Raw genomic sequence first — 26,113 nt, forward strand, 5'->3', positions numbered from 1 at the left:
ATGGCGGATGTGGTGTTGTTCAGATCTCTGATGGGGGCGAAGGAGAGCCAGGTGCAGGCCTACCCTGGGGAGGGAGGGAAGGAGAGGTGGGCAGAATGGAGCAGTGTCGGAAGCATGGCCTGGACTGCAGAGCTCCAAGCTGTGGTCCCTGTAGCTGGGAAGCTGAGAGGGATGTTTAGGGTCCTGTTGGCTCTCCGGTGACTTCACCCCTGCCTCCCTCCTGGCCAGCCGTCTCTTCTGCCCTACTGGCTTCTTCCAGCTGGTCATGCCTACCAATGTGTGTGCGTTTCAAGGCCTTTGCATACATTCTTCCTTCTGTTTTAAAAGTCCAGCACTTTCCATGGCTATGTCCTCATCATTCCATCCCAACCCCGTGGGTGGCTGTAAGAACCGTCCCAGACCAGACTCCCCAGAGGGCGCCCTGTCTCTAGCATTGCCCCGTGGGACTTATCACTGCTGTATCCCCAGGGCTGGGACAGTGGTCTGGCACAAACTAGGGGTTCAACAAATATTTGCCAACCGCCTAACCGACGTGATCCGATGAATGACTAAGAGCCATCTGGTCGTGGGCCGCTCCTGAGCTGGCTGTATGTCACATGCCCGACTGTGTCCGACGGGTTCTGAAGGTGTTGCGGTGGGGCAGCCCCACAAGTGGGACCCCACGTTCCCTCCCAAGCAGACGTGTGCAGCCGGGAGAGGGTCTCCACCCTCTGATGATGGCGTTTGGGGACAGCGGCAGGATAGCCTGTGCGTGCACCTCCCTACTCCTCTGAAAGGCCTTGGCTGCAAAGGTGTCTGGGAGGTGACAGGAGCATGGACGGAGAGGGGCTGCGGCCGGCAAGGAAGCCACGGTGCCCCGCAAAGCCCGACTCGTCAGCATCCACCAAAACAAAGGCCCGTATCCAGGATGTGGCCAAACTCAGGAATGTGGAGTAATAGGAAACGTCTGCCGCTTGCCGGGTGGGAGCCAGACGACATGGCCCAGAAGACGAGGGAAAGGAAGGATTTCCAATAAATGGAAAGTCACCCTGTGTTCTTCCTTGGGTGGCGAGAGCGCGCCAGCCCTGGCCTGTCGAGTCTGCGTGCTCTTCAACACAACGAGGGGGAAAATCACCCTTATTTTAGAAACAAATAGGCTTTCGTGCTGGGGCGTTGGGTCACATGTTCGCCAGGAGACTTTATGGGGTGAAAAAACCGGAAGGATTGACACCTGCCACCCAAAGGCCTCCTGTCTGTTGACCACAGGTCTCTAGAGCCCTCGGGAGCCTGTCTTCCCACCTGTCAAATGGGGGGTGAGCCTCTGACTCCACCTCAGCGGGGCTGTGCCGACAATCAAAGGAGGACAGACATTTCTCAGAGGGGTCGGTCTCCTCGAGTGTCGTCACCTCTGCCTTGAAGCCCCACCAGGGAGCAGGTTATGATCCGGTTACAACCGGGAAGACAGGGCTCGGGCACCGAGTCAGTTCGTGGGGAGAGAACTTGCTTCCAGGAGAGCCTCCGAGCTCTCAGACGTGTGCTCGGTGCCGCTCCAGGCTCACCGCTGCCGGCGTCGAGGAGCCCCGAGGGCAGGGCCAGGAGCCAGGCGCAGGGTGTGGGCCTCGGAGGCAGCTGGGCGTGGGCCTGCTCTGAGCCTCCCCCAGCCCCGGCCAGGGGAGAAGGTGAGTCAGGATCCTCGAAGTGCCCTCGGGCAAGCGGAGTGGCGTCAGGAAGGGACTGGGCTGTCAGGTTTGGGAGTCCCAGAAGCTGGAAGAGAGCAGGGCCTGAGGGTGGATTCCACGGGGCGGGCGGGCGCTGGGGGCAGCCGGTTCCAGCAGGGTGCCCGGCACGTCCTTCCTCGTGGTCCAGGAGCCTCCCGAGTTTGCCCGTGTGCCCTCACGTGGGCTCCGCTTGGCTGGTAGCAGTGCGCCGCCGGCGGAGCCCTCGGCAGATCCCGAGGGCCGAACCCTGGATTCAGCTGTGTCCACGGCCACCCCCTCGACAGAACACGTTTGGGGACCTCTACTGAAAGGAACCCCCCACCCCGTGCCCGTAACCCCCGAAGGGACGCAGCCAGCCTGCTCCGAGAGCGGTCAGCCAGGCCGGATGGGCACCCACTGACCACAGCCAAGTTCACAGGGAGAAGGAGCCCAGGGTCCTAGGGTTTGAGCCATCACAGGGGCTCAGGAGACAGGGTGATCCCATCAGACCTCACTTCCTTCTTCTTGCCTTGAAAGTTGTGGTTTTAAATGTCCGGACTCCCCCCCCCCNCCCCCCCCCCCCCCCGCCGACCCCGGCCCTGTTTTCCCTCATTTTCTGAGTGTGAGTTGCTTCCTTGTGGGGAAAATCCTGCTTAGCCCCTGCTGGTCGGCTCCTGGAGGCCCTACCTGTTAGCAGCCTGAGGACGCCCCGCCCCTCCCTGCCACCTGCGTGCCCCGGGGTTCCATGCTCCTGACCTTCTTACCTGCAATGTGGTGATTTAGAAGAAATACGTATTTGGTCATTCAGATGACCACAATATAGTTCTCACACGTGTTTAATTTTTTGTCCACAGTTCCTGGCTCACGAGTCCCCAAACCCTTGGTATTTTGAAAGCGGTTAAGGGCGATAAAGGTGGGGGTTTTTGTTGTTGTTGCTTTGTGTTTTTTTAAAATAGGCTCCACGCCCAACATGGAGCCCAACGTGAGGCTCGAACTCATGACCCTGAGATTAAGTCCTGAGCTCAGATCAAGAGTCTGCTGCTCAACCTCAACCGACTGAGTCACCCGGGCGCCCCAACATGTCTCTTGTTAGGTTAATAGAGGCTACTTTGGACCCCACCCAAGGGGGGCGCTGGTAAACCAGAGGGCCCACCTTGTGATTAGTGGGTTACAATTTCTAGTCCCTTCCCCCCCCCACCTCCTCCTCCGAGGGTTGGGGGCACCTGGAGAGGCCCTGAAGCTCCACACCCTTTCCCCATTCTTTGCCTTGGCTATCTCTACAGCTGGCTGCTGATTCTTACCCGGAAATACCCTGGTAAACGTAGTTCCCTGAGTTCTGTGAGCTGCTCTGGCAAATGAATCGAATGTAAGGAAGGGGTGTTTGGAACCTCCAATCTGTAATGGATTGGAGGGGTTCGCAACTGGCCTCTGATGTGGGGGGCAGTCTTGTAGGACTGAGCCCCGAACCTGTGGTATCCGGTGCCAGACAGGCTCAGGACTGCGCTGAGATCTCAGCCGCCCAGCTGGTATCTGAGAATTGCTGGGTATTTGGGGGGCAAGGGGAGGGGACCCACGTCTCATGCTGGAACTGGGTCAGGGAACTTTTAAAGACCACCCTCTGTCTGACCCCGGCCCAGAAAGGCCTACGGAGCAGTCAAGCCCAGCAAAGAATTTGCAGGGCCTGGAGCAAAATGAGCATGTGGGCCTGGTGCAGGCCAGCATCCAGGCTGACAGGGTCACACAGTGCCTACACCCAGGGCGTCTTCAGTTCTCCCAAGGGCTGTATCACTGGTGTCCCGGAGCAAGAATTCCTGTCCCCATTCAAAGGCAAATGTGACCTCGGGAATGCAGGGGATGGGGACCAGGATTGCAGCTCACAGGGAGCTAAGAAGAGCGGGTGTTTGGTCACTAGATGTCTGTCCTGCCACACGGATGGGTCACTCAGATAAAAGTTATCTCTGCTCATAGCGCTCATTCTGGGAAAGACTCCCAACTTAGCCTCTTCTGTGGAGTCAGGGGGAGGGGCAAAAGTCTCTCCTGAGCCTACAGAGTGTCCCTTGCCTTCGGCTCAGAGTCATCTTCATGCCAAAGTGGCCATCTGGGGTGACCTGCCCTCGGCCCCTGCAGTGGAAAAACTTGTAAGTCAGCACATTTTCACCCAATATTAGGGACGTGGCCCCGGACCTCACAGCCTGGCCATCAGAGGGGAAGTGCTGAGTGAGTTCTCCCCACCCGGGGGCCTTCTGTTTGCCTTGCTGTAAATCGCGTGATTGGCCTTTGCACCGTCTGGACCCTGACAGTCTGTGGGTACAGGAGGCCCCCAACAATAGTTTTCACCCACGGGGTCGTCACCACTCTGGCTGTTCCCAAGCAATGATGAGCTCTTAGCTTTTTCTTTAGCGGGGACCAGAAGTCCACCTTTCAGGAAGGCCCCACCCGGGGGACATGAGAGGGTCAGCCACTGGCTTTTTCCCTGTGTGGAGGTCCTGCGTCCCTTAGTTGACATGACGTGGAAGCAGAAATGGGTCCCACAGAGCTCACACCCAGGGCGGAGGGAAGGGCTCTGAGATCAGGCCCGGGGCACCTGTTGGGGCAAACCCACCTCCACAGGCCTGGTTTTAGTGCCCACCTCATGCCACCCCCACCCCCCTCCCCCACCCAGCTCAGACTTGAGCGCTTTCTTGCGGGATCAGGTGGCGGCCCCATCCCACCCCTCTCGCACCTCCCAGTGATGAGCTGGCTGGGACTAAGGGTTACCAGGAGCCAACTTTCCAGGAAGGTCACAGACACATCAGTGGGTAAAGCCCAGGTCTGCACTTCGGGGCCTCAGCCATGGCCTTTTAGGAGCAGGGACTAAACTTCTGGACTGGTAAAGCGGGCTGGGTCTTTGCCCCCGTGGCCCGCTCGGCCCTCCCAGGCACTGCCACGATCCCGGGCCCACTTCGGCGCTTCCGAGGGTGGTCATGGAAACTGCAGGAAGCCCATGGGCATTTTCATTCCAGATGGCCAGCTTGGCGCGGGCAGAGGAAGGGGCCGCAGGAAGGCGGTGAATGCCCATTTACTCATAGGAGAGCCGTCGGAGCCCATCTGAGGAGCGCATGGCCCGAGAGGCCCCTAGAACACAAGGCCTGGAGCTTGTCTTCCAAGAGGAAGGAGGCCATGTTGTGGCCCTGCTCAGGTGACTGCCGCTTACGAGGACCAGGAGGAAGGGAGACACTGTTAAATCATAAAACCAAGGCCTGGGGGACCCACTTCTGCTTTTGGTTCCCCTTTTGCCCATGACGTATTTCGTTAGCAGGAAAGCTTTTCAAGCATCTTTGGAAGCTGGAATGTGGAAATCATGATTTATGAGCCAAGTGAAATTGTCCTGGAGGGGCGCTTTCTAGACGGGTCCCTCCTTCCTGCTCTGCGGAGGGTGAGCCCCTCTGCAGGAAAGGCCTGGGCCTTGGGGCACCGGCCCGAGGAAGCCAGGCGGGGGGCGGGGGGCTCCGGGTGGCGGCGGGCCCTCCTTCCGCCTGGGCCGGGGCTGCCGCCTGCCCCTGCGGGGGGACCAGCTGTCGGGGCTGGGGCGCAGGTGGGCCGCGCGCGGGCCGGCCCCTCCCGGGGCTCCTGGGGGCCCTGCCGCCTCCCCGGGGCTCCCAGAACCTGGCGCCCTGCCTCCCTTGACCTTTGAGGGTCAGATCCAGCCCCTGTGTTTTGGGGGGCGCTCCTTCTCTTTACATTTGCTGGGCTGGACCAGCCTGGCCTGGGGTCTTCGGGGCGTTGTTGGGGGCAGCGTGGTGCCTGCAGTTGGGGGTGCCCTGTCTCCTTCACATCCTGGGGGGGTGGGGTCTCCCATGGAGCTGGGCTCCCCTGGTGATTGGGGCGCGCACTCTCCCCCCGTCTTATTTTGGGGAAGGGAGTGGGCACTGATGGTGTTGGTGTCGATCTCTTCCCAGGACCTACCCCCGGCCTCATGAGTACCTGTCCCCATCGGACCTGCCCAAGAGCTGGGACTGGCGCAACGTGAACGGGGTCAACTACGCCAGTGCCACCAGGAACCAGCACATCCCCCAGTACTGTGGGTCCTGCTGGGCCCACGGCAGCACCAGTGCCATGGCGGGTAGGCGGGCTTCCCCAGCCCCTCCTGACGGTGGGCCACTGAGGCCTGGCCTGTCTCCTGGGCAGCACAGGTGGCCACGGCGGCCGTGATTCCGTGCCTGGACTCAGCTCGGGGTGGGAGGTGTCTGAGCCGCTCAGGCCTCGGGGAGCTGCCCTGTGCCCTCTGCGGCTCCTCACCAGGCCGGAAGGCCGGAGTGATTGATATAAACGGATTGTTTCCATCGCACAGGGTTGGGCTGCCTGGGGCCTGGAGCTCAGTGATAACATGGCTTGTGGGGGGCCTTTTCTGTTCCCAAAGCTTGTGACCCTGGCCATTTGGGATCAAATCAGAAATGCAGACTCACTCAACCCCCTGCCCGTGATGCGGACAAGGAAGTGAAAGCACTTTTCAGCAGCAGTTAATATTTGAGCTGCAGGCCCATCCTGGGCTTGGAATATTGAGCAAGGCTGGCTGGTTTTCTCATCTGGCCCTGAGCCGGCTGGCCACCGTGAGGGGAGGCCTTGGGAGAGGAGGGAAGAGAGACGTCACCCGGCCCTGGGCCTCCGTTCAGCCCCAAGCCGGCCTGCTAGCGTGTGGGAGGGGCTCTGCCATCTCCAAGGGCCACCCAGGGGTCCAGAAGCCTGCACTGGCACTGGAAATCCATGGCAGAAGGGACTCTCCGACTGGGAATCTGGCCCCAGGAGCTCATGGGCAGGCCTGGCGTTGTCTGTGGCCTCATGTTAAATGGGTTAAGGACAGGGTGGCTCTGTTGGAGCCTCTGAGCTGCCCTGTGACTGTTCCCATTTTGCAGACCAGGGAGCTGAGGTCCCTGGCTAGAAGGTCAGGAGGCTAGGCCATGGTGTGAGCGGCAGCTAGGAGGATAACCCAGCAGTCTGGACTTTGGGCCTGGAGCCCTGCTGGGCTGTCTTTAGGTTGAGGAGTGGGGAGTGGGGTCTGGACTCCAGCTGCAGCTGGGGCATTTGGGGGGTCTCCCTGGTGGCCCTGCCCTGTCTCTCTTTGGGGATTGGTGAGGAGACCCGAGCGGGGGAGGGGGGGCTGGAGCATACTTCTGACCCTTCAGGAAAGAGGAGGAAGGGGCAGATAGGCTGAGGCCCCATTTTAAGGTGTGAGGGCCCTTGGGGGAGGCTGGGGAGGCCCCCTGCCTGAGACGAAGATGGAATGGGCCCCTGGAGGATGTGGAGCCTGAGGCTTAACCACCAGAGCCCCTGGGAGACCTGGGCCAGCCAGGCTGACAGGGTGTGGGCAGGCCTTGAGGCAGAGGGTCAGGGCAAAGGCTGGGGCAGGCATGGCGCTCACAGGGAGGAACTGAAAGAGGGCCTTTGTGGCATCCCTAAGGGTGGGGGTTGGACGGAAGGGCCAAGAAGGTCACGGGGCAGGCCCTTAACATGGTTCCCTTTTCGGATGGTCAGCCCTGCCACATTTCTGGAGTGGACTGTCTCCTGGGCAGACAACTGCTTCTCTCCTCCTTCTCCTTGAACCTCTAACTTTTTCCCCCAGCAGCAGGGACCTGCTTCCTCTTTCATTGAGAAAACAGAAGCCCCTAAGAGGGGACTTCCACAGGTACTGGCCCAGCTGCCACCTAACACAGCCTCTCCTGGTCCGCCTTTCCTCCTGTCCCTGGGCATCTGGCGTCCAAGCCCCTGGCTCCCCGCCTTGTGCTGGGCCCTGGCCATCACTGTGCACGTGTAAGCAGGGAGCTTTGAGCCTGTGCCCCCTCCAGCCACTGTCCCAATTCTGGGCTCCCAGGAGAGGTGTCTGCAGCCCCTTCTTCCCTCCCCAAGCTTACTCCAGCCTTGCTTCCCCTCCCACTCTGCGGGCACCAAGGCTGCCCACGCAGGGCTGCCACATGGCAGGTGCAGCAGTCCCCCACCAGGCCTCGGCCTCTGCTTGTGCTCCATCATCTGTCCTTGGGACACTTTGCTTGCCTTTCACACCACCCGCGGTCTCCTGCTGCCTCCAGGCCGTCTTCCCTCTGCTCTGCCAGCTCATCCTCCCAGCTCATCCCCTCCGATTCCCATCAGAGTACCCCAGGCTGGCCTCCATGGGCACTGCACCTTTACACCAGCCACCCGCTCTCCCTCTGCTCGGACACCTGACATCTCAAACCTCAGCCTTTCCACCTTCGCTGGGCTCACCCAGTCGGGACCTCCGCCTTCCCGATACTCACACGGAAGCCTCGTGTTGCCCCTCATGCCGTCCTGGGCCAGATCTTGTCGGTTTTACCTTCGAAGTATGTTCTGGACCCCTTTGCTTTTTGCAGCCCCCATCCGTGCACCCCCAGTCTGAACCCCTGGCTCGTGCACCTGCCCTCGCACCGCCTGGCCTCTCTGCTTGTCCCCTTGCCCTGCCATCCCATCTTGGCTAGACCGAGCCTGCTGAACCCCAGGGCAGATTGCGCTTCTGTTCTGCTTGAAACCCCCTGAGATTTTGGGCAGATAAAACACAAAATCCTTACTTGACCTACAAGAGCCCCTGTAAGGTGGCCTCTATCCCGTGTTGGGACCCTGTGCATCGAGGCTCTGACTTGTTCGGTGCTGGATGCCCAGCGGGAAGAGGGCCTGGCATGCAGTGGGGGTGAGCAAGCACCTGCGGATTACTGAGACAGGCCAGGACAGCGGGGGGTGGATCTTCCCTGTGTTTGGGCCACAGAAGAAGCGTCTTAGACCCTCGGTGGTTGGGTCAGGTAGGGATTGGATATGTGATTCAGGGGTGGACGGGGAGGCCCGCACTGGGCGGTGGGGAGTGAGCTCCCCAGAGGCATGGGGCACCCGAGTGCAGACTCGCCCCGGGAGCCCAGCAGGAGTTGCTTTCCCGGGGATGGAGCGGCCACCTGCCCACCTCTGCGGGGAGAAGCTGGGGTCAGCAGCGGCAGCTCCACTGGAGGGGAGGGGACACCAGCGAGGTTGTCCTGGGCCGCAGGGAGAATGGGACTGGGAATGGGGACCCAGAGTGCTGTTGGGAGCCTCACTACACAGCAGACACCTGCCACATCCGTGGGGGTGCGTGCGGGGCCACAGGGGCTCTTTGTGAGGTTTCAAGAAAGGCAGGTCCGTGCGTGTGTGCAGGTGCTGATGTGAGAGAGAGGCCCGGGTCCACGTGGGCCTTGGGTAGGGGGCAGGGTCATGCCACCTGTTGTCACAGGCGGTGGTTTGGGGACATAGAAAGCCCGTATGCTGGGTGGCGGAGAGACAAGGGGCCTGCCTTTGAGTTTTCCAGTGAAGTTTGGGAATGAGGGGCGGGGCGGGGTGAGAGGGGTCACTGTGGGCCCCGTGAGAGGGCCAGGTGGCAGGGGCCCCCGGTCAGCGCAGCAGCAAGCATCTCCCAGAAATGGGGACACCCCTGCGTAGTCACAGTGCGTAAGGAGACGCAGAACAACGGAGGCGAAGCGTTTTGGAAATGGCAGGGGGGCCAAGGGGCCGGCACCCCAGCTGCAGGCTTGCACGGTGTGGGGTGTGAGGGTGGAGAACCTCCCTGGGGGAAGCTGCGGGGGGTGTGACCTCCCGGGGGCAGCAGCCGGCGCCAGGCTGCAGTTAGTGAAAGAAACTTCGTGCGCTGAGTAGTGCAGCTGATGTGTGGTACTGAGCTGCTGCCGCGTGTCAGACACCGTGTCGCACAGGCGCTGCCGCTGGGGACACGTGCTGTGGGAGACGGAGCCAGGGAGCTCCGTGCAATAGTTAGCAGGTGCCATGGGTTAGCACACAAGCTGCGGGGGGCTGAGAGGTGCAGGGCAGGGCGGAGGCCAGCAACCTGCAGCCAGCAGGTGTGTCTGCACGAAGGGCTCTCTGGGCCAAGGAGTGGCCCGGGGACATGGAGGAAGGGGCAGCAGGCGGCAGGGGCCTTACTGGTGATAGCCCGTGGGTTCCAGAAGGCCGGGCTGGGCGAGAGGGGGACGGGCTGGTCCGAGGATAAGTGGAGCGGCAGGAGCCCCACAGTCTGGGTGGTGACACTAGCAATGTGCGTGAGCTGGAGTGGGGGGGGGCGGCTGCTGGTGGGGGGCGCGCCCCAGGGAGCAGGACTGTCCTGTTTCGGGCTCAGTCTTTGGGGCTGGCCTGCAGCTCTCGACTAGCCAGCAGGCGCTTCCGGGGCCCCCGCAGCCAGCCAGACAGACCCAGCGCTGCCCTGGTGGCTGCCAGGCAGGCGGTATGGGCAGACATACCTGCGCCCAGAAGGGCAGGGAAGGCCCCGGGAGAGCAGAGACTCCCGAGCCTGGGTCGGAGCCCGGATGGGCGGGTGGGCGTGCGCTGGCCAGGTGTGGGTGCTGACCAGGTGTGGGTGCTGCCCTTGCAGACAGGATCAACATCAAGAGGAAGGGGGCGTGGCCCTCCACCCTGCTGTCCGTGCAGCACGTCCTCGACTGCGCCAACGCCGGCTCCTGCGAGGGAGGCAACGACCTGCCGGTGTGGGGGTACGCCCACGAGCACGGTATCCCCGACGAGACCTGCAACAACTACCAGGCTAAGGACCAGGGTAGGCCCCTGCCCGCCCCCACCGCCCTCCTCCCAGGGAAAGTGTGCCCGGGGTACAGGGGTGGGGTTGAGGGCCGGATAGAGGTGGGAGCTCGAAACCGGTGGGGCTGGGGGAGCAGGCAGCTGGAGCCTGCAGTCCTTGTTGAGAAGTCCAGCCAAAAAGACTTGGGGAGGATGTCTCCAGCCTTGTGCCCCGTGTGGCCAGGACTGGCTGTGGCATTGGGGTTCTGCCATGTTGGCATTTTGGTGGTTTCCCCGGCCTCTGGAAGGTGAGATACTCTTGTCAAGGCAAGAGTACATTTTCCAGGAGCGGGTGAGGAGGGCAGGCCAGCAGGTAGGTAGAGTGAAGCATGCAGGTGCAGCTGGAACCCACGTCAGCCTGCTGCCCTGGCCGGGGCTGTGCACGTGTGGGTAGACTTGGAGTGGAGGGTCCTGTGTGGACAAGCAGAGGCAGCTGGCCTGGTCTTGGGAGTTGCACAGTCCTTCTGGGCTGCTCCCCTTGGAAGCCAAAGGAAAGAAAGTCCAAACCCCAAACCCACAGTTGGCAGTTTTAAGTCACCTGTCCCTGTCCCAATTGCCTCTTGGCCAGAGCAGAGAACTGGGGTGAACCCGGTGGGCCGTCCAAGACAGCAGTGTTGGAGGAGTGGGGAGCTCGGGGAGCTTTTCTGCCCCCACTCTCTCCCTCTATAAAAGGGTGAGCTCCAGCAGCCCCCTGTGCCCTCTCAGTGCCCGAGCAGACTCTGGGCACCATCCCACACCCACGGGGTGCCCCCGCCTTGCCTCCGGAGCCATATTGCCCAGCCAGAAAGAATTCCCCCAGACTGGTTGGGTGAGTCTTGTTGGAGTGGTAAGCACAACAGGGGTCAGAGAACCAAGGAGAGGGCAGATGAAGGGGAGAAGCCTCGACAGAACTAGGGATCCAGTGGTCCCCGGGGCCGTGCCTTGCTCTGCACTGGTCTCGTCCAGCCTAGGCCGGGCCCCTGTAACCCACCTGTACAACTGAGCAGACCCGACTGTTGGCAATACATAGTCTTGTCTCCGTATTCGCAAATGCGGCCACAGATCCATCCCTCTCCAGTTGTATTGGGCATGGGGCATTTGGTGTCCCAGGGACAAATGAAACCAACAACTTAGTCCTCAAGGAGCCTGATGTCCCAGGGGAGGAATGGACAGATGGGAAGTTATAACAGGTGGGTAACACGAGAGCGGTAAAAAGGCAGGATGGGGGATGTCAAGGGCCTGGGAAGGATGCAGGGGACGGTGTGGTCTTACAGAACTAAGAGCCTCCTTTTTTTTTTTTTTTTAAGCCTAATTCTTGATACCTCCCTACATCAAAAAAATAAGAAAATGCTTATTTTTTTCCAAATGTATTCCTGTTCACTAGCCAGCAATACAATTATCTCCTTTAAAGCTAATAATTTAATTACACTCTTTTCGGCGATGGAGTCTTGTGAAAAGACCGTTCTTGGCCTTTAAAGAAAAGAAAGGAGACTAACTTTTGAGTGGCCTACTCCGCGCGTGACCGCGTGTCTGGCTTTGTTGCTGAGGTGGGGGGACGGCGCTTCGTTACTCCGCGCTGCTGGAGGAAGAGCTAATCCGCGGCCCCAGTGGCGGGATGATTTCCGCCCTCGGCTAAGCTGGCCAAGGGGAGAGCGCGTGAGGGTGTGCTTGTGAGCGGGCTCACGGGGCGGCGGCCTCACGCGGACTTCGCCTGTGTCCCCCAGAGTGCAACAAGTTCAACCAGTGCGGGACGTGCACGGAATTCAAGGAGTGCCACGCCATCCAGAACTACACCCTCTGGAAGGTTGGCGACTACGGCTCCCTCTCTGGCAGGGAGAAGATGATGGCAGAGATCTACGCCAGCGGCCCCATCAGGTGAGGAGCCCCGCGCGTGGTCGGAGTGGGCCCGGGACTGAACAGGGCTCGGTTCTCCCCGCGGGGGCGCTAACTCCCCCGTGGCTTGCGCTCAGCTGCGGTATCATGGCGACGGAGAAGATGGTCAACTACACGGGAGGCATCTACGCGGAGTACCATGACCAGGCCTACATAAACCACGTCATTTCCGTGGTCGGCTGGGGTGTCAGCGACGGCACGGAGTACTGGATTGTCCGCAATTCGTGGGGGGAGCCGTGGGTAAGATGCTTGCAGATGCCCCCCACCACTCCCCTGCTTCTGCTGGCTTCACGGCAGAGAACCGCGGCCCGGAGTCGGGTCGGACCCTCCCGGGGGGGAGGGCGGGCTGTCGCTGTCCTGTAGATCATGGCACGTGTAGCGGCATCCCTGGCCCCCTACCCGTCAGACGCCAGTGGCTCCTCCCCATCCCCCTGCGGCCACCAACAGTGTCTGGAGATATTGCCACGTGTCTCCTGGGGGCCCCGCCCTGGTTGTGAAGCACTGTTCTGGAACTTACAGTTCAGTTCGACGGTTCCTTTACAACCGTCTTGTCCTTTCTGCTGCCACAGTCTCAGCTCTCCTAATAGTGTGGCATATTTTCAAAAATACTTCTGAGTTGGGTCAGAAATCCAGAGGAGATAAATTAACTGCCAGAATTTTCATTTCTAGGACCCAGTATTAACCACTAGCAGCTTAAGACACAGAAATTCATTACTCTGAAGTGGGGGAGAGTGATTAATGTTGAAGTGATGAAATGTCAATATTTTTGATGAAAGGACTAGAAACCGGGGATATTAATAGGTAGTTAAGTCACCTGGCCCGAAGAGTCAACATCCTAGTTACTTTCATTTGCTTTCGGCTTACAGGGCCATGCACCCTGTTTGTTAAACATTAACCAAGTAAAAATATTTCACAGAAGGTATTTGAGTCGGGGTCCCCGCACAAGGACGGGAGCAGCCGAGCGAGCAGGCATCACGCCCGAGGCGGGGGGAGGGTCTGTGTGTGCCTGGAGAGCAGGAGCCATGGAAGACGGGGGTGGGGAGCTAACACATGACCCCTCTTCCCCCAGGGTGAGCACGGCTGGATGAGGATAGTGACCAGCACCTATAAAGATGGGAAGGGTGCCAGTTACAACCTTGCTGTCGAAGAGTCCTGTACATTTGGAGACCCCATTGTTTAAGGCACAGGCCTCCAGAAAAGCGGTGTTTTAAGAAATGGTATCATGAACCACAATCAGAGGGGGGTCCTATCGCTGTGGGCACTGGGTTGGTACCACCACGGTCTGAAGGGACGAGGGGCTGGCATTCAATGTATCTGATGGCTGGTCGCAGCACTGGGCGCCTAGAAGGGGCGCTGTCAACATGCAGACTGCTGTGACACTGGCCGGAAGTGCACACTCCTGGGGGAAGAGTCTGAAGTGGGGTGGCTGAGACCCCTGTGCCGGCGGCTCCCCTGCCACCATGACGGCAGCAGACGGTGTGCCTGGCCAAGGTGTGATCCGCAGACCGTAAGGGACCTCCGGTCTCTTCAGTACATGATTTGATGTTTTCTATGTGGCAGCTGTGGTCTGTGATGTGGTAAAAAAGGGCAGCGTTATCACCAGTTCTTGTATCACCTTGGATCAGTGGTGGGGGTGGAGGGAGGCGATGGCCATGTGAGCTTGCCCAAGTGATGAATAAAACACGTGACTCCCCACAGGCATAGAGGCTGAGTGTGCCTTATTTACACACAAGAGTGAGAACAGCAGGGTCTCCGCCTGCCAATCCAGCAGAAAGGCTTTTTAATTTATTCTTGGAAAATTAAAACAATGACACACTAAAGATCAACTAAGCAGGTTTTGTGAGAAAAGTCACCTTGGAAGGTCTCAGGTTCTGAGCTCCCTGCCACCGTGGGAGGGCCCCAGTTCCTATGCTGGGGAGAGGAACACGGTCAGCAGTGTGCAGGGGCAGCCCGGGCTCGGACGAGAGGGGCCATCTGCATTAGCGGCTGTACGGTCACCCACCTCCTCCCGCCAGAGCCCGGTCCCAGGATGCTGACTGGACCTCAGCAGGAGCGGCTGGAAGGGCTTTCCCACCGCTGGGCTCCCGGAACGTTCTGGGTCAGCTCTGGAGGATGCTTTAAATCAGTTCACCAGGATGAAGTTAGACTTGCAGTGAGCTTTCACAGACAGAAGGAAAAGAGGCACTGGGTTAGAAACAGGAGGTGAACAATGACCTTTAAAGTTGTAGCGAAGGGACACGCTTGTCAACCCTACCTATAAATTCCGTCACGGGGTCATGTTCACCTTCTGTTTTAATGGTGCCGGCGATGCTGTCATTTTCCAAGATGGGAAGGAACAGCTGCACAAAGTCAGAGGTGTACGGAGGAGCGATGACATCCAGTACCTAGGAGCAGAGAACACCGGGTCACTCCCCGCACAGCCTCCGAGTGGCGTCCCACCAACACCTGACAAAGTGGCAATCAGTTCGGAGAAAGCCACCCTCCTCTCCCCACCCTTTCCGCTTCTCAGCGGTAACAACAGAGTTTCCAGCACTAAGACACCCGGGTGGTTACGTAGGTAAAACACAGAATACGGCTCCTGCAGGTGGGAGGGGCTTGGTCAATTGGTATCTAATCATTGCCGTCACCACGATTATCGGAAAGCACAGTTCTCAGAGTTAGGTACAAATTGAACTAAATTTAAGCCGAACGGCACTGCTAGTGTTAACAGTATGAAACATGAAACAAATGGTGTATTGCTGACCTCAGTTACAAAATAGCGAATGAGTGAAATGTCAGTGTCCAGCTTCTCCAGACACTTTCGGATGTAACTGACAACAGGAAGTACATAACCTCGACTCAGCAGGTGAACCATCCTGTCCAACAGGGTCTTCTTCAGCTCGAGCTGCGAGAGCGGGGCAGACAAGTGTCAGAATGGCTCCTCTCCCCGCGCCGCCACAACGCCCAGGGCCCCTGCTCACCTGCTCCATGACATCCAGCTGCGAGTGCTCCGTCTCAAACAGCTTAACGAGCAGCTGCAGGACCTGGGGGTGCAGGAGCTGGTGGCAGGTGCTGATCTACGAACACGCCAAAGGGAGCCGTGCTGAGCCCTGCGGCCGGGGCTCCGGGCTCCCCAGCAGCGCAGAGAGCCGCCGGCACGGTCATAGCCGGAATACGGCGGGGCGCCGACGACCACAGTCCTCAGAACCCAGCCCGGGCCCATCAGCTTCTGTGCCATTCCTCATCCTTTCAAAACACGTGCTGAAAACTGGAAATCTTTGGAGCCAATGAAACTAGTTCCTTAAAAGGAAAACCCTCTTTGAGAATAGAAAGTAGCCAGCCCCGTAAGGAGCAGCTCCTGGCATTCAGTGACCAGATGTCCCGGCAGCACGGCCTGAGAAGGGTACAGTACAGAGTGCCATCCCTGGCCCTGCAGCCCCCTACCTCGTCCAGCAAGGCCAGGTGCACTGGGGTGTGGTCCGTCTGCAGCTGGAAGTACCTGGGCTCAGACACCGTCCAGTCCACCCACTTCAGCACACCCATTGCTACCACTGGAAACCTGCAGGGACAAATGAGGCACGATGCTTCCTGTACATGAAGTTTAAAACGACAACAACAAAAACACCACCACCAAAACTAAATGGTTGGGAAGGTTTAAAAAAACCACCGCCACTCCGCCTATCCCAGTGAGTCACTCCCAGTATGCTGTGCCAGGGAGATGCTCGTCCGTGAGGCAGCCTGGGAGGTCAGCATCCTCTCAACACGCGGTTTGAGAGCCCTAACTCCCGTATGGGCTTACTTTGAACCACTTGATTGGTTTAGAAGGACAAGATCGTTACTGCAGAACACTCAGGGAGCTTGGACTGGGTTGAAGCTCTATTTAGCAAACCCTTTCCTTGTCCTGAACACAAATTACCAGGGGAAAGACTTGAATGCCCAAGGGATCGCCCTATTCGTAAGCTTTTCTAATCGATGTGTGTGTTCCTACCATTGCTATGGTCACAAGTCCTTTCCATCTAAGCAATACCTTGTCAGCCTAACATGGATTGTAAACAGACCCTTTTCTTCCAAGCAGCTTTTGTAATTCTGGTGGGTCTTCCTTTTTCTGAGGCTAATTTATGAACAGACTTCTGGCAGGTAAGCACCTGAGAATTACTCATGCTGCTAGAACAGTTCAAAGTTCTCTATATACAGTTTACAAAGAAAACATAAAATCAATAAGTATCTCTGAAGGTTTCATTATATATTTTTTTGAGCTCTTAATAAAATGAAAACCCAGACCACCCCCTCCAGAAGGATCCCGTTTAGAACGAGGTTTTATTTTGCTCACCTGATACACTGATAAAGCGTGCTCAGCTCTGCCACCAGTTCAGAGGCCCCTTTGTTCTCGTTACAGCACAAATTGTGAACGGTCTCCACGGCTTTCGACGTTGACTTCAGCTCGTCCTTGTTGATGCCCACGCGCTTGTTCTGAGAACACGATGCGAGTCCGTGAATCCCGATGGCATGCGTGGCCTTGCAGGTGGGGTGATCTGCCACTGGCCACCTCCCCCTGCGGACCCCTCCCCATCCCTAGAGTCAGGAGCCAACTCAGCTGCTGCACTCCACGGTCACCTGCTTACAGAAACACGCCAGGGAGGCTGGGCCTGGGGCTGAGGGAGATCTGGGAGGTCTCCTTAGCTGCACTTTCATTCCAGTTTGAAAAAGTACTACAGATGCCACACGTACCTCCTGGGGATTTAGCACTTTATTTCATGCATGAACACTAGAAAAGACATTTCTGACACGAGTTGGGTTCATGACTTCTTGCAGCCAAAACTCCCAAATAATACCAAAGAGAGGAGGTTCCTTGTCTCTCCAAAAGCCCAGGAATTCTCAGAACTGACAGTACCTTTTTCCAGGTCTCAACCACGCTTGCTGCATAGGCCAAGATATGGATGTATTTGTGCTTGTGGTCCTGGTTGATTCTGGCCCCCGGCTTAAAGAGCGACTGCATGAACAGGTCCAGGAAGGCCGGCACGCGGATCTGAGGGGACACACCACATCATTGGAAAGGAATGCACGAAACAGATATCAGGTAAGTCCACATAAACTTATAGCAGGAGTGAGAGCATGCCCACTCACATCCACCCTCGCGCGCTCAACCCGGCAGATGTCCCAGTGTATGCAGGGGCTGAGGATGTAATGGGGAAGGATGAGGAGGAGGACAGAAACACTTCAACATGGATTTATACTCAGGTGTTTCATTATTACACTCAGGTGTTTCATTATTAAAAAGAAAGCAACTTACGAGTTCAACGGGAGGCGGGTCCATGCTTGTAAACATCTTGAACAGGACTGTAATGTCAGCCGGATTCAGGGCTCCTTTGGACAACATAGCCCCAAGGGCCTGACAGGCCCTGGGGTAGGAGGCAGCTGTGCCCAGCGCTAGTGTGATCTGACTGGCATCATGACCTCTTGATGGAAAAAAGCATGTAGCCCGTTGTTAAGGCGGCGGCACCCCGCCCTGCCCTCTCCTTCCTTGTTTCACACCTAACACTTGGGTCTGTTTGGGTCCCTTTGTTTTTCATATTTCTGTCATTCACTGGGAACCTGACTGACCCATAAAAACAGCATTTAGAGCTAACTGGGAAAGAATGACTGGACGCAGCTTGCAGACTTTCCAAAAGGAGCCACGCACTTTTAATGTGTTATTAAGACTCCATTAGTGGAGAATAAAGCTCACAAGGGCTCATTTTGTTCTGTAAGGTACGGACTACAACGTAACAAGTAGACTACTGACCAACTATTTCAGGACCACTTATTTGCTATTGATGAATCCTAATATAGGAGAATACAGGTTCACAAATCCAGTGAACTGAACAATAATCACTTTACAAAACACTCATCAAAGCCAAACTTCAGAAAGCAAGCTCTCTACATGTATGTAAAACTACCCTGACTTTTCCAGCTGTACTAGGTAAAAGGAAGTTTATCCATCTGCCAAAACAGGAGGACCCAGAGTCTCCGGCTATGGAGAGAGGGCAGGGGGGACGGGGGGGCATTTCGTGGGGGGCATCTAGTTAGGACCAGGGGAGGCGAAAACACGGCTGCTCACTTCTCCTGGGCAAAGCGCTGCACCTCCTGAGCGATCCTGCGCACGGCGGAGCCGCCCTGTTCCTCCTGGGCCAGCACCGACATCATGGCCTGGGCAAACAAGTACGTGTGCTCCCCGTGGCACACCATTTTCTGGAAAATGGCAGGGGGAGAGAGTTTGGGGTTTCACGACTGCAGCAATGACAAATGCTGACAAAAGAGCCAGACCCCCACCCTGTCTGCACGCAAGTTATTTACGCTGGAACGGGCCTTCTGACCTGGACACTGCCTACAGGGAAGAAGCCGTTCACGTGTGAACGTGCATGACCTAAAGCAGCCTCCTCCCAATCTGAGCTACGCAAAATAGAGAACTTACGGCAAACTCGGGGAGATTTTTTTCAAGGTTTTCCTCTCCTCCATCCAAAATTGTGGCTAGAGAGGTACGGAGTACTCTAGAAAACACTTCCAACTGCTGGCAGGCTGTGGATACGCTGGTTATCTCCCCTTGGTACCCTGCATCAGAAATGAGCTACAATACAAAAATAAGAAGCCAAACAAAGTGTGAACAGGCAGTGACGACACACTGCATAGGAAGTGGGCGTGTCGTGTTTGTGGTAAGGTGGGCCGAGCAGACACTGCTCTCAGGTCTCAGACCTTTACTCTGATCCTGGCCTTGCCACTCACGAGGCCTGTGGCCCAGGCTAACCATCCCATCTTGGTTTCTTCATGTGTCACATGAAGGAGACAAACCAGGCATTCTTTTTTTTTTTTTGAAGTAATCTCTAAGCCCAACGTGGGGCTTAAACTCACAACCCCAAGATCAAGAGTCACATGCTCTAAACGAGCCAGCCAGGCGCCCAAACCAGGCAGTCTGAAAGATTCCTCTCAGCACACAACAGACTCTACAAATACGCTCTTGCCAAATTCTAAAACACAGTTCACGTTGATCCAAAAGCAGATACGGGGGCGCCTGGCTGGCTCCGACAGTGGAGCACGTGACTCTTGATCTCAGGGTTATAAGTTCGAGCCCCACACTGGGTGTGGACATTACTTAAAAACAAAATCTTTAAAAAACAAAACAAAACAAAAAAAACCGAAAACCCCCCAGATACATGTTCCATGCTTTTCCTTCTCACTGTTCAGACTTACGGAAGTGAAGTGATGGAGACCTTTACCAAAAAGCCAATACGGTCTTGCAGAAGAGACAGACCGCCCCCAACCAAACCAAAATAACTCTTGCTCATCAACACTCTGATCGTTTTCGTGACTCTAGTACTCTTCCTACCTTAACAGTGAAGTTAAGCATCAAACAGTCTGGATGGGCTTCAGCCAGTTTGTAAAAAAGATCTCTCCACGTGGTATGTGCAATCATTTGTTCAAGCCAAGCTGGGGTCTGCCAACAAACAGACAGCAAGATAAAAGGCCTAGCTTGAGCTTAAGTGAAGACGACATCGTGTAAACAGTCGCTGGCTATTCCAGCTAGAAACGCCCCGAGAGCATCTAGCTCCAGGCCCGCAGGCCCAGCAGCGGAGGCAGGCCCAGAGCTGGCGCTGCCACGCGGGACGCTGAGTGGCAGCGCTAGAGCCCTGAAGGCCCACTCACAGCTTCTGGAAGCCTCAACTGCACACGAGAGCATACGGAAGGCGCGTCTGGGAGACACGCGGGCGGCCAGGGAAGCACAGGGAGGATGGCGCTGCAGCAGACGCACACGTCACGCACGTCCATCAGCTGCGTGCCCTCGGTACGAGGAAAAGGCCATTGGGTAGTGCGGTGGTTCTGTCCATCACCACGTGTGGTGGCCACAGCTCCCCTCCTGAGTGACTGACAGACCCCGGGGCTGACTCTGAGTCCACCTCCCATTTGCGCCAAGGCCAGGCTGCTCACGGGACACTGCCAGCCACCAACTGTGTGGCAGGGCTCCTCAGGCAGGCCTGTTCCCAGGAGACCTGGGGCTCAGTGACAGGCGACGGTGGCTTGAAGACGCCCCACGGACACCGCAGAAACTTTCTGAAAGCTGCGCTGTCGCCTAGGGCTCTCCGTCCCCCACCTTCCTTCCCTCCCTCCCTCCTGCCTTCGGGGGGCCACACCCACAGCCCCACTCATCTTCTCTCACACACACACAACCCCGTCCTGGCATCTGCCTCTAGGGCGCCGGGATGGTGACAGCACTCTGCTCAGCGCCTGTGCTCGAGAGTCAGCAGGACACGGGAGCTGCGAATCTGCTCTTCCTCCCCAGCTCACGACCTGTGCGCCCCTCAGCCCGCCGGAGCTTGCCACGCTGCGCGGGGCACTCAGAGGGCAGCTCCAACTCAGCGCGACTCGCCTCACACCCTGACGTTAGGGCCCGACTCCTTACGTTACGCACACAACGCAGCACACTCCACTATGTGTGGGATGAGCAAAAGACCCAAAAAACCCGCATGAGAAAAAGAAGACAGACTCCTCACCTCTCCTTCTTCAGTAAAAATAGAATCTGCTTTGCGGGGGTCAAAATGTTTGATCAATAAACTCTTCAAGTGATTTTCCACAGTTTCCTGAACCTGCACGGGTTCAACACCTGCAAGAAAACAGAAACGACCAGATGGAAGACAGCGACCGCTCCATCTGTTGTATTTTAGAAAAAGCAGGCAGGTCAAAAGTCCACGTGTGAATCAAAGACCACGGAACTGCTTCTGACCACTTGGAATTTGGGACCTCTCATAAAAATTACTATCTGTTAACCGTAGTCAATGATAAGACTCAAACAAGAGCACAGGGCAGGACATCAAGGATGTCTACCTACACGGAAATGGAGGCGGTGTCTTGGAGGCCTCGGTAAGGACAAGAACAAATGGCTAACACAGGCAGGAGGACAGAAAGACATACCTGCCACTGCGGAAGAGATCAGATGCCAGCCACGAGAGGCGCACTCTCTCTGAGCGCTGTGGCAGGAAGGAGCCGCCTGCCTTCCGGGCAGCGCCTACCCCATGATGTCATCACACCCAGCTCAGTGGACTTACAGGCGCTACTTTGATCATATTAGCTAAAAGCCATAATCATACCAGTCTTACATTATCCGTCAATTACTGCTCGCTCTAACAGATCTCTTAAAAATGACACACTGAACATATACTGTATAATCCTATAATTCTACAACGTGGTAGGGCAAGCAGCTCAATGAGAATCGCATTTGCAGGCTATCTGTAAACCTCAATTATTTAATCAAAGATAAGAATCAAGCTGACGAAGCTGGGTAAGAAGTTCAGTTCCGACTTATAGAAGTCTTAAAAACCAGGAAAACAAACAAAGCCATCAGCATTACAATGATCCAAAGGTCTATAAAAACGGTGGTGGGGGGAAGTGACTAGCCAGGATGGGGGCCATCCATGACACACCTGTCTGAATGAGCCACTCAGCCAGCAGGTTCACCGTCTGGGCCACGGCCGTGTAGTTCTCAGATAAGAGCTGGATAACATTCTCTGGAGACCCTCCTGCCTGAAAATACCTAGAAAAAGTAACAGAAAAGCTACGGCATTCAGATGAATGAAGATGGGCACAGGGATCAATGACCAGATAGCTAGGGTATTGAGGTTTTTAAAGCGGAGGGAGGGACTAGAAGCCTTTCATTCCAAAACCACATCATTCTCACTTTTGCACATCATTGTCTGGATCTCTGACAAACTGACTCTAAGTCACCCCCAGCCTCCTCCCAATATAAATGACTTTTCTCACACACCTCTTCAGAGTGTTAAAGATGGAGGGCTCCATTATATAATCCCGGGTAGAAAATTTGTGGAGGCATTCTTGCTGGACCTCTGCGTCATCTTCTCCCTCTCCATAATCATCCTCCTGCTGGTGGTAAAAAGAGCCATGTGATTTTTTCATTAATACAAGTATCCCATAATCTCACCTTAAATCTGTGTCACCCTGTCTCTTTCAAAAGTGTTCCACATACAAGATTTCATTGACTTTCATGACAGTCTCAAGAAGCGGGCTGGACAAGTGATGGGCGGCTATGAAAACGGAATCAAGAATCACAGCAAGCGGGGCTGTGCTGTGCCTCCACCCTGGGGCACGTGTGCACAGTGGTGACACAAGTCACCTAAGCTCGCGGGGTGGCCGTTTCCTCGTCTCTTAAAGATAATAATAGTGACTGCTCCCATCTGTCTGTTTTAAGGACTCCATAATCTAATTTCTGGGAGAACCAAGCAGAGTACCTGACATTTAGTAAGAACTCAATAGATACTAGTTATTGTTTTCACAACTACTATTTCATATGTGCCCTTTAATGCTTCCCTCCAACTAAGACTGACGAAGCGACTCCTGAAGGCATAAGCCATCAATACGCTGTTAGAAAGTGAAGGTCACAGACTTGCCTCGCATCAGCAGGCCTGGCTGGAGACTAGTCCCTGTGCTGGGTGGAAGCAACCTTGGGCGAGTCACTGAACCTAAGAACAAAGCAGGATGATGACGTGATGACATCAAGGTCCGTCCAGCGTGAACGCTATCATCCCAACTAATAAGCAGACGCTTTTTAAATGCTTACTCTGTACTGAGCACTGTACTTGTCATCAGGAAACCTAGGACATATAAGATACAGCTTTTTCCGCCAAAGGACTTCACAAACTAGGAGAGACCAACCTCCAGGCGACTAACATAATGGGGTAAGACCTGGACCAGGAATCAGCAAACTATGGCTCAGGGCCAAATCCAGTCCTTCTGTTTTTGTAAATAAAGTTTTATCAGAACCCAGCCCACCCACTAAAAAATTTTTAAAAATTTTACATATTGTTTATGGCTGCTTTCCCCCTGTAATGGAAGAGTTAAGTAGTTGTGACAGGGACCTGCAGAGCCTAAAATATTTACTATCTGGCCCTTTACAGAAAAGTCTGCCCACCCCTGGTATAGACTAACATTCTGCAAGCAGTCCTTTGGAAACAGAGTTCTTCTTTGGAGACTGGGGAGTCTTCTCTCAGACCTTCCTTGTCTGGGGAGCCTTGAGCAAGGCTGTGAGGGAAGGCTGGCCTTTACCCTGCGACTCATCCTTGTGTGTCTGTATTCTGGGCTTCTGCTCTGGGCCCTAGTCCCTTCTACATCTTCTCTTGGGTAATGCCACCTCCCTGTTCATAAATCCAGAAGTTAGCCGGGATCTCTCTCTCGAGCTCCAGACTCGAGTGTCTGCAGTCTATTCTCATTTCCATCCTGATGCCCCCTAGTTCTCCAAACTCATGAGGTCCAAAACTGACCTCTGAACAGATCTTCCTACAACCTATATTTTAGTAAAGGATTCCATCATCCACCGGTTACCCCAAATCTAGAAAGCTGGGAGTCATCCTCAGTTTCTGCTCCCTCAGCTCCACCCCCACACACCATCACAAAGACCCACCGATTCTGTCTCCCACACATTTACCCAACCTGGCCCTTCTTTCCATCTTTACCATTCCTTATTTTGTGCATTGTTTGCAGTAGCAATTGCCCCTAATGGCTCAGTCTCATTTCTGCCTTTCAGTCATCTTCCACATGGATGCCACGACGGTCTTCATAAACCACAAATCTGACATCTCTCTTGCTTAAAGTTCCCAGTCTCCCTTGGAAAAGATATCCAACCTCTAGCACGACTTTAACCTTTCACTTGTTCACCTAGCCAGTCTCATCTCTTGCCAGTCCCCACTGGCAAGCTGAAGCCGGACTACACTATTTGCATTTCAGTAGCTCTTAGCTTCTGTCATCTGGATTTACTATCACTGTAGCCTCTTGACAGATCTTCCTGCCTCTCAAGTCCAATAATCTGGCATCAAGTGAACAGAATTTGTGGCACAAAAACTGACCTACCACTCGTTCAAAATCCAGCTCATCTCACCCCTTTAGTCACCTTTCTTGACTTCCTCCTCTAAGCAGTGAGAATGAACATGAAGTGAACATGAGGTCCACCCCTCTCATCACTAAGCCTATTAGGGTCAGTTGGCTGAATTTTAATCGTGATTAAAGTTCTCCATGCATGAGACTCCCCAGCCTCCTGCCATTCCTACCTGCATAAGGCGGGGCATTAAACTGGACTATCAGGTTCAAAAATGAGGGCACTGGTCTAGATGGCCCTTCGATATGCCTCAGTTGTAACACTCTGTGACTCGAAGGCTCAACGTGACAAGGAGTATGACATTTTGAAGAGGATGCTAGAAGCACAAAGCCACCACGAAGCTCATTTATATCACGATGGTGGTCCAGCAGTTTGATAAAGTGGCAGCGGAGACAAAAGGACCTGGGTTGGATCCCCATTCTTTCATTTACTAGTTCTGCAACCTTGGAGCAGGTCACTTGCTCTTTTTGCCTCACTTCCCTCATTTACAAAACGAGCAGATTAACATCCAACTCCAAAGCTCGCGAGTGGAAGGAGATAAGGCGGGGAAGCACCTAGCCAGCACAGGCTCTCAGCTAGCTCTGCCTCCATCTACCCTACTCTGAGCCTCCGAACACACAGATCCTGTGGTGTCATTCCCTGCCCCAAACTCTTGAACAAGTCACACTTGTCAGCAGCCATCAAAGGCCCTTCAGACCGTGTTCCCTCCCAGAACCTCATGCCACTGCGTCCAGCTCACCACACAGGACTCCTTTCAGCTCCAGGAACACAGCACCTATCTTTGCATCTCTGTACCTCAGCTCCAAGGCCCTCCATGCGCCACTGCCCGCCACTGCCCTTTCAATGGCGCATGCCCCACTCCACCCTCTCTTCCTTCCAAATGTGAGTTTGGCACTTCCCGCACCTGATGTTGGCTCTTGTGAACAGGCAAATCCCCACGCTCCCCTCCAGGCCAGCTGTATGGGTCTCCAGGGCAGGGACCTGAGAAGCTGCATTTTGAATGCGCACTTGAGGTGGGTTTTCAGATTAGACTAAGCTTGGACCACACTGGCAGAGCTAGAGGCCCCAGTTCTGATCTTCCAACCCGGCTTGGGGGAGAGGGGAGTTGGGGACGCCCCCTCCTCAGCCTCCATACCAACCCCCCCCCCCAGGTCAACGATGGAAGATGCTCTGGGTGTCACCTAGCCCAAGGATTGACTCAGTCAACCCAAAGCACTGAAAAGTATGGTTTACAAACAGTAAAGCACATGGAAGAAAGACCAGAGTTCCACTTTTCCCCTCACGATGCTGACTTGGACTTTTTCAAAGATTTTAGTTGTTCAAACTTGGGGCTCTGCGCCCAATCCTTCGAGCTTGCGCCCTACCCGCCGCTGGGGACCAGGAAGCAATGATGCCTGGCACTGAGGCTGGCCCCAGGGGAATGGTCAGCAGGTCCCTCGGGTGAAGACCGGGTGGCCAGCACCGCTGCGGCCCAGACCCCGGGGAGAAGGCCCCCCGCCCCGGCCCCCGCCCCAACTCGTTTGCAGCGGAGGGCACCGAGGCCCAGAGAGGCCGCGGCGGCCCGCCGGCGACGGAGACCAACAGTCCTCGTCGGGGGCGCCCGGCGCCCCCCCTCACCTGGCCACCGTCCGCCTCGTCGCCCCACTCGGCCGCGCTCCCGAAGTAGTCCTCGTCCATGATGGCGCCCGGCGCGGCCCCCGCCATCCTCTCCCGAGAGCGCGCGCAAGTAGGGCGCATGCGCATGACGCGGGGGCGGGCGAGCGCACGCGCGGACCCACGGCCCCGCCCCCGCGGTCGCGCGCCTGGGGGCGGGGCACAGAGAGCGGCTCCTTAGTCGTGGCTGGAGGCGCCCAGGGCCGGGCGGGAGCTGGCGGAGGCGGGGCCTGGATGAGGGGGCGGGGCTCAGAGGGCGATTTCACGCTCGCGGCGCCGGGCTCACGGGGAGGACCGGAGGACGGACCGCCCCCGAAAAGATCCGGGAACACCGCCTGGGTGGGTCCCAGGAATTTTAGCTCCGGATAGAAGTTTAAAACCAGGCTCACTCTTGACCTGGGTTTGGGTCCCCGCTCCAATCCCCCTTCCCTAT

At 56.2% G+C, this 26,113-nt stretch overlaps 2 protein-coding genes and 1 long non-coding RNA gene across 6 annotated transcripts; 2 read left to right on the forward strand and 1 right to left on the reverse strand.

The window, feature by feature from the left end:
* On the forward strand, positions 1 to 13,836 carry CTSZ (cathepsin Z). Its single transcript, XM_034641576.1, has 10 exons — positions 1 to 51; positions 1,533 to 1,658; positions 1,846 to 1,986; positions 4,594 to 4,722; positions 5,108 to 5,250; positions 5,615 to 5,778; positions 10,066 to 10,245; positions 11,969 to 12,119; positions 12,215 to 12,377; positions 13,207 to 13,836. Exons 1-10 carry the CDS (start codon positions 1 to 3, stop codon positions 13,315 to 13,317), a joined length of 1,359 nt encoding a protein of 452 aa, XP_034497467.1. The 3' UTR covers positions 13,318 to 13,836.
* Positions 13,837 to 13,900: 64 nt separating this feature from the next.
* Positions 13,901 to 25,799, reverse strand: NELFCD (negative elongation factor complex member C/D). Of its 4 annotated transcripts, XM_034639843.1 has the most exons (16): positions 25,645 to 25,754; positions 22,547 to 22,618; positions 21,907 to 22,022; positions 21,566 to 21,675; positions 20,639 to 20,748; positions 19,477 to 19,584; positions 18,568 to 18,720; positions 18,214 to 18,344; positions 17,407 to 17,572; positions 17,008 to 17,142; positions 16,447 to 16,586; positions 15,561 to 15,675; positions 15,098 to 15,193; positions 14,881 to 15,021; positions 14,392 to 14,521; positions 13,901 to 14,294 (listed from the first exon to the last, which is right to left on the reverse strand). In XM_034639843.1, exons 3-16 carry the CDS (start codon positions 21,936 to 21,938, stop codon positions 14,260 to 14,262), a joined length of 1,602 nt encoding a protein of 533 aa, XP_034495734.1. In that variant the 5' UTR covers positions 21,939 to 22,022; positions 22,547 to 22,618; positions 25,645 to 25,754; the 3' UTR covers positions 13,901 to 14,259. The 4 variants fall into 4 exon arrangements, 3 of the variants coding, with proteins under 3 accessions (XP_034495734.1, XP_034495732.1, XP_034495733.1); XR_004619388.1 differs by lacking the exon at positions 22,547 to 22,618 and having other exon boundaries at positions 14,970 to 15,021; positions 25,645 to 25,799; XM_034639841.1 differs by lacking the exon at positions 22,547 to 22,618 and having other exon boundaries at positions 25,645 to 25,799.
* On the forward strand, positions 16,497 to 20,645 carry LOC117795401. The gene is made up of 3 exons (XR_004619390.1): positions 16,497 to 16,638; positions 17,018 to 17,193; positions 19,335 to 20,645. It is a non-coding gene; the product is annotated as an uncharacterized LOC117795401 (long non-coding RNA).
* Positions 25,800 to 26,113: the final 314 nt, after the last annotated feature.

Source organism: Ailuropoda melanoleuca, chromosome 13 (assembly GCF_002007445.2).
Source record: "Ailuropoda melanoleuca isolate Jingjing chromosome 13, ASM200744v2, whole genome shotgun sequence".
Taxonomy (NCBI): Eukaryota; Metazoa; Chordata; class Mammalia; order Carnivora; family Ursidae; genus Ailuropoda; species Ailuropoda melanoleuca.